This window comes from Mastomys coucha, unplaced genomic scaffold, assembly GCF_008632895.1.
Source record: "Mastomys coucha isolate ucsf_1 unplaced genomic scaffold, UCSF_Mcou_1 pScaffold8, whole genome shotgun sequence".
In the NCBI taxonomy this organism is placed as follows: Eukaryota; Metazoa; Chordata; class Mammalia; order Rodentia; family Muridae; genus Mastomys; species Mastomys coucha.
The window spans coordinates 28,836,464-28,849,475 of record NW_022196914.1 but is presented as its reverse complement, the minus strand read 5'-3'; the positions used below and the strand labels follow the sequence as shown (position 1 = coordinate 28,849,475).

Here is a 13,012-nt window from a genome sequence, read left to right as displayed (position 1 = left end):
CTCATAAAACTTTGCACCGTCCCAGCAATTACTGATCCTATACGGCGGAGTAGAAAATACTAGAATATATTACCACATACGATTGCACCAGAGACTGCGATGTCAGAAATGTGGTGTTGTGTGGAAAGATTGAGGGACGAAGTTGAAATGCTGTTGCTCACTCAGGGTCCTGTGATTGTATACAACTGGCTGCTCACCCTGCCCTTTGTATACAGTTGGCTGCACACCCTGTTATTCGTATATAGCCGCTGCTCACCTGCCATTTGTGCTGTTTTTGCCACACTTCAGTCAACTTGATTTGTGTGCAGAAGACTGACTTAAGCATTAAAATATCCGATAAGCACGGGCTTTAAACTACATTAATACCAATATTTTCTATGTATCATCTAATTATAATTAAAATAATAGACACTTTCTAGTTAATGTCACTAATCTTCAGGAAACTAAGAATATGCCATTTTACACTGTTTAAGGTGTGAAAAGTCCGTTTTCTTGTACCTTAAATCTCATTTCCTACAATGTAGAGGTGATACAGTAATATGCTCAGTTATATTACAGGTCACACACATATATGTTTGATATATATGTATGTATATGATATACTTGTTAAACAGACCTGTGATTAAATAAGAAGCACCCGTGTATGCTGCGCTGCATCTTGTAACATCTGCATTTGGGAGGCAGAAGCAGGAAATCAGCTATTCAGGGTGACTCCCTGCTTCATAGCAAATTCAAGGCCATGAGTGCTACATGAGACTGTCAGAAACAAAACAAAACAAAACAAAACAAAAAAACCTTTTTTTCCCCTCAAAAAATAGAAATACTTGTTTCTCTAGCAGAAGAACATTGCTCAGTCCCCACCACACACATGGTGGTTTGCAATTGTCTAACTGCAGTTCCAGGAACCAGCACCACCTTCTGGCCTCCAGGAGAACCATGTTGTGCACCAACATACAAGCTGGCAACAACTTACACAAAAAATAAAAATAAATAACCTAAAAAATTAAACATCATGAGGCCTAGACAGTTAGCTCTGGGGTTGAGAGTTTTTGTAGAGGGCTGGAGAGATGGCTCAGCAGTTAAGAGCACTGGCTGCTCTTCTAGAGGTCCTGAGTTCAATTCCCAGCGATCATATGTAATGGGATTTGATGCCCTTTTCAGATGTGTCTGAAGACGGCTCTAGTGTACTCATATAAATAAAAGAGAGTTTTTGTGGGGTTTGTCTATGTATGCATATAACGTGTATAATTTTCGGTAAGTATAAATTATGATTTCATGAGGTTTGGTATTATTTTTTCCTTCTCTCACTCCCCATCTGTATTGACCTCCCTCCCTCTTCCCAGTTGAAGTCCTTCCGAATGCTTGTGTTTGGGGTTGTTCTCCTGTGTTGTATCTGGCCGCCCAGTGTGTCATTTTATGCCCCGTTGCTTTTCTTTTCCTACTGCATTTCAGTGTTGATTTATTGATATCCTTACTTATTAGCAGTCATATTCTTGGTGTGTCCATCTGTACTGTCCTTCAGATAACATGGTAGCCTCTTCAGGAAATTAGGGAGCAGGGTGTTCTACTATGTTTTTTGCCTGCTTGATTTATGCCTTAGTTCTTATTGGATAATGTCTCACTGTGCAGCTTTAGCTGACCTTAACTCTCTATGTTGACCAGGTTATCCTTGATCTCATAGAGATCTGCCTACCTCTCCCTCCTGGATACTGAGATTAAATGTGCCCCATCATGTCAACACTTAATAATTCTCATTGATTTATGTGGACTTTAGGTGTAACAGTGACCTTTGCTGGGGTAGAATTTCTGGAACTTCTCAAACCTATCCTAAGAACATGTTTAATGACCTGTGGCCTGTATTCTCATTGGCTTTGAACCTAGCATTCAAGTTATAATGTTCTTCCCATTGGCTCTCTGAGGAATGCAAGTCAGAATTCACCATCCTGGTCAGGTCTGAAGCAAGACCAAAACTGTATGCCTAATCCACTCTTAACATCCTGAGGAAGGAGCCAGAAATTTGGAGGCTATTTTCCAATTCTTTCCTTGGTGGTCTACATGTGAGCAGGGTGTAAGTAAGCAAAACATCATGATTTTCCCTATTGTCTCCTGCTTTTTGCTAGGAATTGAAAGCAGGCCCCACACAACTGAGCAAGTGTCTGTCCAGTGAGCCGTATCCTAGCCCAGTCCTTTTCTATTTTATGAACTGGTCTTCGTTTTGTCATCGTGAGTGCTGCAACCCAGCAACAGTTGGTGAATTTCTCACAAACGTTTATTTTGGCACATTCTGAGAAGAAAAGAGACTGTTCCAATCAATACTGCCACTGTTTTCTACTTTGTTGCATTTTAGCTGTATTTCTATGTTAATTATTAATGGTTATAAAGGTTTAAAGCCAGAAAAATTAATGTACCATAGTATACTTTGAGTTTTGTTTGAACACTTTATAAAGCAGAAAAAACCCTTTGGTGGTCTGAGTGAAAATGGGCCCATAAGTACATATACTTGAATAGTTGGTCTCCATTGGTGAACTGTTTGGGAAGGATTAAGAGGTGTGGTCTGGTTGGAGATGTGTCATTGGAGGTTCCAATGACTCCCAAGCTTGAGGTTCCAAAAGACTCCCACAATCCCCAGTTCTCTCCCCCTGCCTTCTGCTGTTTTTCTTCAGCTGGAACTGAAGAATGAGCTGTGATTAACAAAAGACCAGCACTGCTGACATGAACCCATTACTTTACTGGGACAATTAGTATTTGTTAGCTAGGACTGAGAAACCAGCTGTGATTCGAAAGGGACCAGCAACATTGAGGTTCTGTCATATGTGAGTATTTTTTCAGCACACAGAGCTAAAGTCCCTCATCCCTAAATCCCTATGAGTGGAATAAGTTGGCATAGATGTTTGTGTATTTCAGGCTTAAGAGCTCTATAGGATTCCAGCTGTGGGTCACAATTTAGCTCCCTAAGTATGCACTGTGTCCCTGATCATTTTCAGGTTCAATAAGCCCACCCTTTTTGAGTGAGATTGGTGTCAGAGTGGTTTATAGAACGAATCCCAGACCCCAGCAAGATTAAGAGGCCTGTGAAGGCAATCAGCAGAGTAAAACTCCACAACAGCATCAAGTCCTCAGGGCCATACCTCTCTGAGACATAGCCATTGTAGTTGTGCTAACTGGTGAGCCGCATTCCACGAGTTCTAATGCCATTATTTTTCCTGCATGGCTCTTGACCCATATGTTCAGTTCAGCTTCAAAGCATGAGAGCTTATCTAAAAGTGTAGATGGGGTTATTATTTCAGACCTGGAAAGACAAGTAGCCTATGATCTCAGCCATAGACATACTCCAAAGAATTTGATCTTACCAGAGTTGAAGATGATATGGGCCTTTCCAGTGGGCCAGTGAGCTGGGGAAGAGAAGCACAGAAAGTGGTGACCAATGTGTGCACAACGTATTTAGGTAAGAGCATGACGCGTAGGATACTATTGCACAGAATTGAGACTCTGTGTAACAGTGCTTTTGTATGTATTACAGAAGCCTGGAAGACAGACTTTTGAGCATTTTCAATAAGTAAAACCTACTTAAAAATCTTAATATATATCAAGCATTATCCTACAAGGTATATATCTAAGACTTCTCTAATGTTATATAATCCTTCATTAATATGTAAATTTTCATTTTTATAAGCTTATCATAAACAATAAAAATATTAATATCCTCATAGATCATTGTGGAACTGTATATACTGTGATAACAAAAACAAGTGAGCTGAAATGTAGAAAAATTTAAAATAAGAGAAAAAATAAAGGGTAGTGTCATGTATTGATAACATTAGACCTTTGAAGAACAATGCAGTTGGGTCATGAGTTCAAAGTCTGCCTTGGGAACATAGCGGATGTCTGAATACCTGACAGAGAGAGTAAGAAAGAGACAAAGTATTAGAATTACATTTAGTGTATTTAAAGTTTAGTTACACATTTAGTGTAAATATATTCCAAGTGCTATTTTTGCTGTTTGAAATGTGCAAATGTGTAAAATCTCGCACTTCCATTTCATCTCTGAGTCCTCCCTTTATTCTCCCCTTGGCTGCTCGAACTCCTGTCCCTTGGTGCACTTGTCCTCGCTCCACCAGTGGATGAGTGCACTCTCAGACACCTCAGCCCAGACCTGCTCCATCGCTTCTGCATCTTCAGTGCACTTCACCCTCAGGGTGAGGTTTCTGAGTAGAGATGATTTTGAAGAATGTAACCAACATTACATACCAATTTAGAAGCATTTCTAGCTCTCCCTTCACCTTGGGCAAAAGGTGACTACAAGCTTGCTGACTTTGGTATTTACATTATTAATTGTCCTATTTATTTAACTTATACTATTCATTTATTTTTATTTCAGGACCTTCTGTCATTCACAGATGTGGCCATTGATTTCTCTGCAGAGGAGTGTGAATGCTTGGACTCTGCTCAGTGGAATTTGTATAAGGAAGTGATGTTGGAGAATTACAGCAACCTCGTGTTCCTGGGTGAGGATCACTTCCATTGTGAACTCTTATTTCACTGTCACCATGTGACTGCAGCCCTGCCATTGTAGAATATCTCATGGGAGCTTGTGCTTTTGATTTCTTTCTTTTCTTTTTTGTGTTTTCAAAACAGGGTTTCTTTCTTTATGGAACTGTGGCTATCCTGGACCTTGCTCTGTAGACCAGACTGGTGTCAGACTCAGAAACCTGCCTGCTCTCTGCCTTTCTTGACTGCTGGGATTGAAGGTGTGCACCACCACTGTCCAGCTTACTGATTTGCGGGGGGGGGGGGAGCCCCAGCATGGGGTGTTTCTTCTTTCTTGTAGGTTCTTGAGGCAGCTGAGGGGGAAGAGCGTAGGCGGGGATGGTGGAGTGAGGAGGGGTCTTACAATTTCTGGGGTAAGACTTGGTCTTACAAGATTCTGGGGTAAGACTTGGTCTTATGAGAAATTTAGAGTTGCTGTATAATAGAGTTTACTTATCTAAGCCTAAATTACTATGCTATTGTAGCTGACCTGCCTTCTGTGATCCTCTGAGGCCAGAAACTGCAGTTTCTCATCCTAAAACAGCAGGAGATTAAGTAAAGGATTGATTGCTAGAGCCTTTTCCCCATTGTCCAGATGCCTCTTGCTTGTTGGGCCAGGGGGAAGTTTAGAGCAATGAACTTCCATCGAACCAGGAGAAGAGAATAACACTTGCAGAAGGAAAAACTTTTACATAAGCAAATATGCGTAATCTCACATAAATTCACATACAGATTCATGCTCATTTTTTAATTTATACATACCCATTCATATCCAGCTGGGCCCAGCTTGCATGCATTCTCGCAGTTACATATTCACACACACATACACATACATTCTCACAATTACATACTTACTCACACATCCATACTTACATATTCATATGGAGCAAAAGACCAAGCACCTGTACCGAAATAACTCACTCATTCTGGATGAAAAATGGAGCTCCAATTTTTATTACATAGAGAAAGAAAAGGCTTCTACCCTTTTAATGCTAAATGAATTAAACCCATGTTTGTAAGAAAAAAAGCTTTGCTTCTTTAAATAAGACTAAGCCTGCCTTGTCCTTACCATGGGACCTGTTCTGTCCCATGGTAAGGAGAAGCCTGCCTGCTCCTTCTGCTCTCTGCAGCATCTTTTTTTTTCCCTCTTTCCCTCTGCGTTTTGCACATTGCTCTCTTAGTAGTTTATGTTACCTACAGTTTCTAAATTATTCCACTCTGCATTTTCCTTCTAATCTAAAAAGTGTTCTGTCTAAAAACTTCTCCTCAGCTCAGTTCCTCGCTCAGCTCAGTTCCTCTCTCAGCTCAGTTCTTCTCACTTCCATTCCTCTCACCTCAATCCCCCAGTTCTGACTCTTCTCTTTGTCCTCAGCCCTTAAGCATATTTCAGAATACATGATCACATGTTAGAAAGTTCATCAAAAGTTCACACAGAAAATCAAATCATAAATTGAAATAGAAGTGTACAACAGAGAATGTTTACATGTATATCCATTAGGAGTAATTATCTAGCTAAACATCCATCACCTGTCTCAGCTCCACAGGTTCTCTGAAGGTTTAAAATCATAACTAAGTTATAAGAGAAATTTTGTATAGATAAACCCAATCAATATTTTATCTTCTGTCCTAGCACCTATAATAAATCGTTAGTCCCCTTTTTATGACTGTTGGTTAATTGTTTTACAACCTCTTGGAATGTGATCTAAGTAGGAGAATGTCTGGCTCTAAGAACAATTAACTGCTGACACTTGGGAGACTGGCAGAGTTCTCATTGTAGTTTTGATGATCAGAAAAGGACCTAATAGCACTCCCATTATAAATGAGTTTAATAGTCACTGATATAGCTGGGCGATGGTGGCACATGCCTTTAATCCCAGCACTTGGGAGGCAGAGGCAGGCAGATTTCTGAGTTCGAGGCTAGCCTGGTCTACAGAGTGAGTTCTAGGACAGCCAGGGCTACAGAGAAACCCTGTCTCGAAAAACAAACAAACAAACAAACAAAAATCACTGATATAATTTTAGAAATTCTTATAGGATCATCATAAAGTCTTTTTTTTTTTTTTAAGATTTATTTATTATTATATGTAAGTACACTGTAGCTGTCTTCAGACACACCAGAAGAGGTCGTCAGATCTCATTACGGATGGTTGTGAGCCACCATGTGTTTGCTGGGATTTGAACTCAGGACCTTCAGAAGAGCAGTCAGTGCTCTTAACTGCTGAGCCATCTCTCCAGCCCCATCATAAAGTCTTAAGTCATCTGTTTATCTGTATAGCATCACTATAAGACAGTACATCTTCGTGGATCTGCAGAGGTCTGCTCCAAAGGGATGTGCTATTACTTAGTGATTATTATATATGTATAATAACAGGAAAGCATATTAATTAGAAAGGTTAATAAGAATCTTTCTTAAGATTAGTCCCTTACAGGCTTGCTTAATAAGGCTTCACCTATCACAGATTATATAATAATCCAAAGCAGGCCTTTTCAGGATAGATCACCTGCTAGTTATTCGCTTGTCCCATTATGACTCCTGACATTGATTAGTTTCATGTGTCCATTTTAAAAGGAAAAATTAGGGAATTGTTATATAGCCAAGAAACTCTTTTTCTTCTTGTGTTTTTAACAGGTTTGTTTGCAGAATATTTTCCTGTGGTGGCAATGTTAGAAGCTCAGTACCCTGAGACACAGAACACGTGTTAAAATTGTCTCACTGTTAGCATTAATACTTTTTCTTTTAATGAGGTTCAGGATCTGCAGGTTGTATATTACTCCTAAACATCCTGTCTTTCAGGAAATGTTTAAAGATAGAATTTTACAAAATCTTTTATATTCTCTTTCCTTCTAAGCAACAGAACTGGGTGCAAATATTAATTTCCAGAAAAAAAAACCCCACAGCCAACCATCTTGTTTCTTTTCCAAACAGGTCTTGCTTTCTCTAAGCCATACCTGGTCACATTTCTGGAGCAAAGTTCACATCCATGGAGCATGAAGAGAAAAGCATCAGCGGCCATCCATCTAGGTGTGTAGGAATGAGTGAGCAGAGCTCACAAGTGACAAGTCAGTTCGTAAAATAAGTATTGAGAAGTTATGTTTTTGTGGAAGTCTCTTATTATCAAATGGCTTTTGTGATGTTTATCATAGTTCTCCTCTTCTACCTCAAAAAAGCTTTGTATGTGTTTACAGTGGCTGCTAAAGTCCTTTATTCAACTTGTTTTCTTGAATCTGTATCTATAGTGTTCTCACCGGTATACACATTTGCATGTGTATGGGTGCGTGTGTCCAGACAGACTGACATGTACATTGTCCCTGTGGAGGACCAACGTTGATATGGAGAATCCTCTCTGATGGTTCCTTCACCTTATTCTTTGAGGCAGGATCTCTCAGTCAGACTCAGAGCTAGCCTTCTTAGCCAGTTTGCTCTAGGGATTTCCCTGTCTTCACTTACCAAGCCTAGATGGCAAGCTGGCCACATTGCCCACTCTGCATTTACAAAGCTTCTGGGTATCCAAACTCCAGTCTCCATTCTTGTATAGCAGGCACATTTACTGGTGAGCCATCTCCATGGTCCCAGTCCTTTTATTTTTCCTGGAAGCATCTAAATTACAACATTTTACTTTCTGTTGAGGGAAATAGTAAAAAATACTGGCGGTTGTTCTGCAGTTCCTCTGGCTCTGTCTCTACCTGCCAACTTTCTGGTGGGAACAGAGCTCCTGAGTTCTCTTCGCTACCATGCCAGCCTCATGCATCGACCATCCACCCCATGGTCAGCCACCACAACACCCATTTACCCTGTAGAATCAAAACTCTTAAAGCTTATAATTAACCAATCAGATTTATGTATCAATACAATCACAATTTACAAGATGCCAATACAATAATTTCTGAACCAATTGATAATGATAAAAGTTTTATCCCAATTATTCTAACCTTAAGATATCATAACTATGTGTGGCTGGTTAAAGCCACACTGGTTCATGTCTGCCTCCATTTTGCCTTCCTTCCACCCTCCTCTGAGAAGCTCTCTGTCTCTGGAACTCTTAGCTCCACCTCCCTTTTCCCTGTCCAGTCACAGGCCTCCTGCTGCTCCTGTAATTGGACAGGGAAAATCCTGCAACAACTTTTTATGACTCAGAAAATGGAGACACAATTCTAACAGCCTTAGTAACACAGTAACACCACAGATGAACATGTGTAACTTCATTTACATGCTTATTGGCTAAACTAGTTTCATAAGAGTTTTCACGTGTGTATATGTATGTGTAGATGTATGTGTGAGCATGTGTGTGCACATGACACTGCTCATTTTGAGGTGAGATGAAAATATACAAGGGTTGATTTTCTCCTTCCAGCCTGTGGGTTGTGGGGATGGAAATCAGTGCTCCTTACCTTCCGAGTAATCTTGCTATATATCTTATGGGGGTTGGGTTTGTTTGTTTATTTGTTTATTTGTTTCCACTCAATGGCAGTATATTACAGTGTTTTGCTTTGATAAGTGTGTAGTCACAGCTGAAAACTACATATTTAGATAAACTTTGTTTAGTAGATCTTTGATGTTTCAAAAATTTATGACTTCCAAATTTAATCTCTTTTTGTTATTTTACAACTATATATTTTTTTAAAGTCTAGACTCTTTTATATCATATAATAACATGCTTAGCTGTACCCTATTAATTACTGTATCCCATAAGGACAATATAAGATAAAGAGAGCTATGCCATAGGTCTGTTAAAAGTGACATTATCATTACCTATAACAATATTATTCCTAATTTCAAGACACATATATTTTCTCCCTTCTGGGGTTACTTATAGTTGTTGTAACCTTCTAAATGAGTCTTCCTAGAACTTGTTGAACTTTTGTGTTTACTGACACATAGTTTCCTTAGCTGTACTATGTTCCTTCTAGGTAAACTAGAAATTTTTCATAATTTGATTTTTTAAGGTATTTATATTATTTTTGGTGAAACCTAACACTGCCTTAAAGATTTCATGTATCAATTTAAAAATGTTATGCAGTACATCTTTACACAATTTTCAGCTTTGAAAACTGAAACTATATACTCAAAAATCTTATGTATTCTACCTCCAACCAATTTATCACAATCAACATTGGCTTCCTGTTTGATATGTTTTCAAACTTTGAATTTTCATGTAAGACCAGCAGTACATCTTTAAATAAGTTTAAAATGTTCTTTCATTTAATAAAATGCCCCTTAGGTGTTTTTTAATTTAGGTGTTATATCAAGTTTGGCTTTTGACTTTCATAGTTTGCTATTATTTGTTTGTTTCACATTGACTTCATATTCTAAGCTCAGTGGTGGATTATGTTGTTTCAACCTCTAGTATCTGAATGAGGCTACTGGAAATATAGGTGTGCAAATGAAAAATGTAGTCATGATTTTAAATTTTTCACATTTAGGATGAACAGTATAAATATAACATATGGTGGTATGCTTTTACTGATACTTTAATACTTTTTAAACAGGATCAAAAGCCCATAAATGTAAAGAATGTGGGAAAGCCTTTGATAGGAATTCAGTCCTTATTCAACATCAAAGAATTCACACTGGTGAGAGACCCTACAAATGTGAAGAATGTGGCATGGCCTTTACCGGTCGCTGTATTCTTTCTAAGCATCAGCGAATCCATACTGGAGAGAAACCCTACAAATGTAAAGAATGTGGCAAAGCTTTCAGCTGTTCTTCCAACCTTCACCAACACCAACAAATTCATAGAGGAGAGAAACCCTATAAATGTGATGACTGTGGGAAGGCCTTTAGCTGTTCTTCGTATTTATATAAGCATCAGCGAATCCATACTGGCATGAAACCCTACAAATGCAAGGAATGTGGCAAGGCTTTTAACTGTTCTGCAAACCTTATTTACCACCAGAGAATTCACACTGGAGAGAAACCATATAAATGTGGTGAATGTGGGAAAGCCTTTACCATTTATTCAACGTTTATGAATCACCAGCGAACACATAGTGGAGAAAAACCCTACGAATGCAAAGACTGTGGGAAAGCCTTTACTAATTGTTATAATCTAATTCAACACCAAAGAATTCATACTGGAGAGAAACCCTATGCATGTGAAGAATGTGGCAAATCTTTTAACTATTCTTCCCACCTTAAACAACACAAAAGAATCCATACTGGAGAGAAACCATACAAATGTGAAGTATGTGGCAAAGCTTTTAACTGTTCTGATTATCTGGTTAAGCATCAAAGAATCCATACTGGAGAAAAACCCTACAAATGTGAAGTATGTGGCAAAGCTTTTAGCTTTTCTACATATCTGCATAAACATCAAAGAATCCATACTGGAGAGAAACGCTACAGATGTGAAGAATGTGGTAAAGCTTTTACTAATTATTCGGGGCTTATTGTTCACCGAAGAGTTCATACTGGAGAGAAACCCTACAAATGTGAAGAATGTGGCAAGGCCTTTAGTGTTCACACATCACTCTCTAAACATCAGAGAATTCATACTAGAGAGCAACCTTACAAATGTGATGAATGTGGAAAGACATTTAATGTTCAGTCAACATTCTCTAAACATCAGATAATGCATACTAGAGAGAAACCCTACAAATGCAAACACTGTGACAAGACCTTCAAATATCCTTCACCCCTTGTTCAACACGAAAGAATTCACACTGGAGAGAGACCCTACAAATGTGAAGTATGTGGCAAGGCCTTTACTTCTTCTTCAAATCTGAAATATCATTGGAGACTTCATACTGGTGAGAAGCCCTATAAATGTGAACAATGTGGTAAAGCCTTTAAAAATAGTTCAAACGTCACTCGACACTACAAAATTCATACTAGAGAAAATCCAGATTAACGCAAACACTTTTGTAAAGCCTTCCACAATTGTTCTCTAACAATTCAGCACTAAAGAATTCATATAAAAGAAAAACTTTAGAAATGAAAGGTATAAGGGAAGACCTTTAATAATAGTTCAACCTGGGGCTGGAGAGATGGATCAGTGGTTAATAGCACTGACTGCTCTTCCAGAGGTCCTGAGTTCAAATTCCAGCAACAATATGGCGGCTTACAACCATCTGTAGTAAGATCAGGTGCCCTCTTCTGGTGTGTCTGAAGACAGCTACAGTGTACTCACATATATAAAATAAATAAATCTTTAAAAAAATAATAGTTCAACCTATATTCAACATCCACCATTACATACTGGAAAGATTTTGTAATGGTGAAGAAGATGGCCATGTTGAGCATTCTATACTTATGGAGCATCAAAACTTTTAGAGAAAGTCATACAAATGCAGGTAATGCAGCCATGAGTTGTTTATAACCAAATATTATACATACAAAATGACTTTGGAAGGAACCCTGACAAATATATAAAACTGAGAAAACCAAACTGGTTCAGTAAAAAGCACTTTGTAAACAGTGTTGCAAAACTTTGCTCATCATGTAAATCTTAAGAGATTTGAGAGAATTATCTATCATAAGACGCAAATTCCAGGAGCTGTATAGCATTTAGCAAACCACCCAATGCTGCTTTTAATTCCTACAGAATTAATACAGAACTCTGAACTCACTAAGAAATGTTTGATGTGATATAAAAACTAATTATAACTTTGGAATCATGCAGATTAAGTTTGTGAGGACATCAATATGTTATAAATTGAAATTGTAACATAAGCTCAATTTTGAAAAGTGATAAGATCATACAACTAGTGATTTTATCAGAAGAACAAAACTGAGTCCTGAGGTTTCAGAGTTTGTTTTGTTCCCCAAAGACCATAGATACAGTTTTTGGAATTTGAAGTTTAGTAACTTCTGTAAATAAAAATAAGATGTTTTTAATGTATTGCCAGTGTGGTGTTTACTTTTGCATTCTTTTTTTTTTTTTAACTAAGTTTTACATAGTGTTTTTTACAACAATAGAAAAACTCCTTAGTGAGTTGCGAAGGCTAATATTGGCTATCCACCTAAGAGAAGGAACCTCAGCTGAAGAATCGTCTCTATCAGATTGGCCTGTAAGTGTGACTGTTACATTCTCTTGAGTGCAATTGATGTAGAAGGATCCAGTCCACTGTAGACAATACTGTCCCTAGGTTGTGGACCTGGGCTGTATAAGAAAGGTCCCTGAAAATCAGATTAGGAATGAGCCAGCAAGTAGCATTCCTCCATGATCTTTGCTCAGGTTTCTGCCTTAAGTACCTGCCTTGGATTCCTTCCATGATGGACTATAATGTGTAAGATGAAATACACCCTTTCTTCCCCAAGTAGTTTTTGGGTCATGGGGTATATCAAAGCAAAGAAACAAGTCAGAACATAAAGGACCTAGGTAACATTTTAATTACTTATTACTAGGGACTTGTGGGATGTTTAGTCTGTTGCTAATGTTAATGTATTTCAGGTAATTTGTAGCATATTGTCTTTTATGTCATTCATCCACTTATAATTACTAGGTTTTTTTTTCATAAGCATGTTAATCTTTTTTTTTTTTTTTTT

General features: G+C 38.2%; 1 protein-coding gene across 1 annotated transcript in view; it reads left to right on the top strand.

Annotated features, from left to right (window-relative positions):
* The window catches only part of LOC116083869 (zinc finger protein 58-like), a 37,332-nt gene extending 24,967 nt beyond the window's left edge, over positions 1–12,365 (top strand). The window contains exons 6-8 of the mRNA XM_031360650.1: positions 4,379–4,505; positions 7,454–7,549; positions 10,015–12,365. Of these exons, the coding sequence (XP_031216510.1) occupies positions 4,379–4,505; positions 7,454–7,549; positions 10,015–11,375 (1,584 nt within the window). The 3' untranslated portion in view covers positions 11,376–12,365. The remainder of the gene's footprint in view (positions 1–4,378; positions 4,506–7,453; positions 7,550–10,014) is intronic.
* Positions 12,366–13,012: the final 647 nt, after the last annotated feature.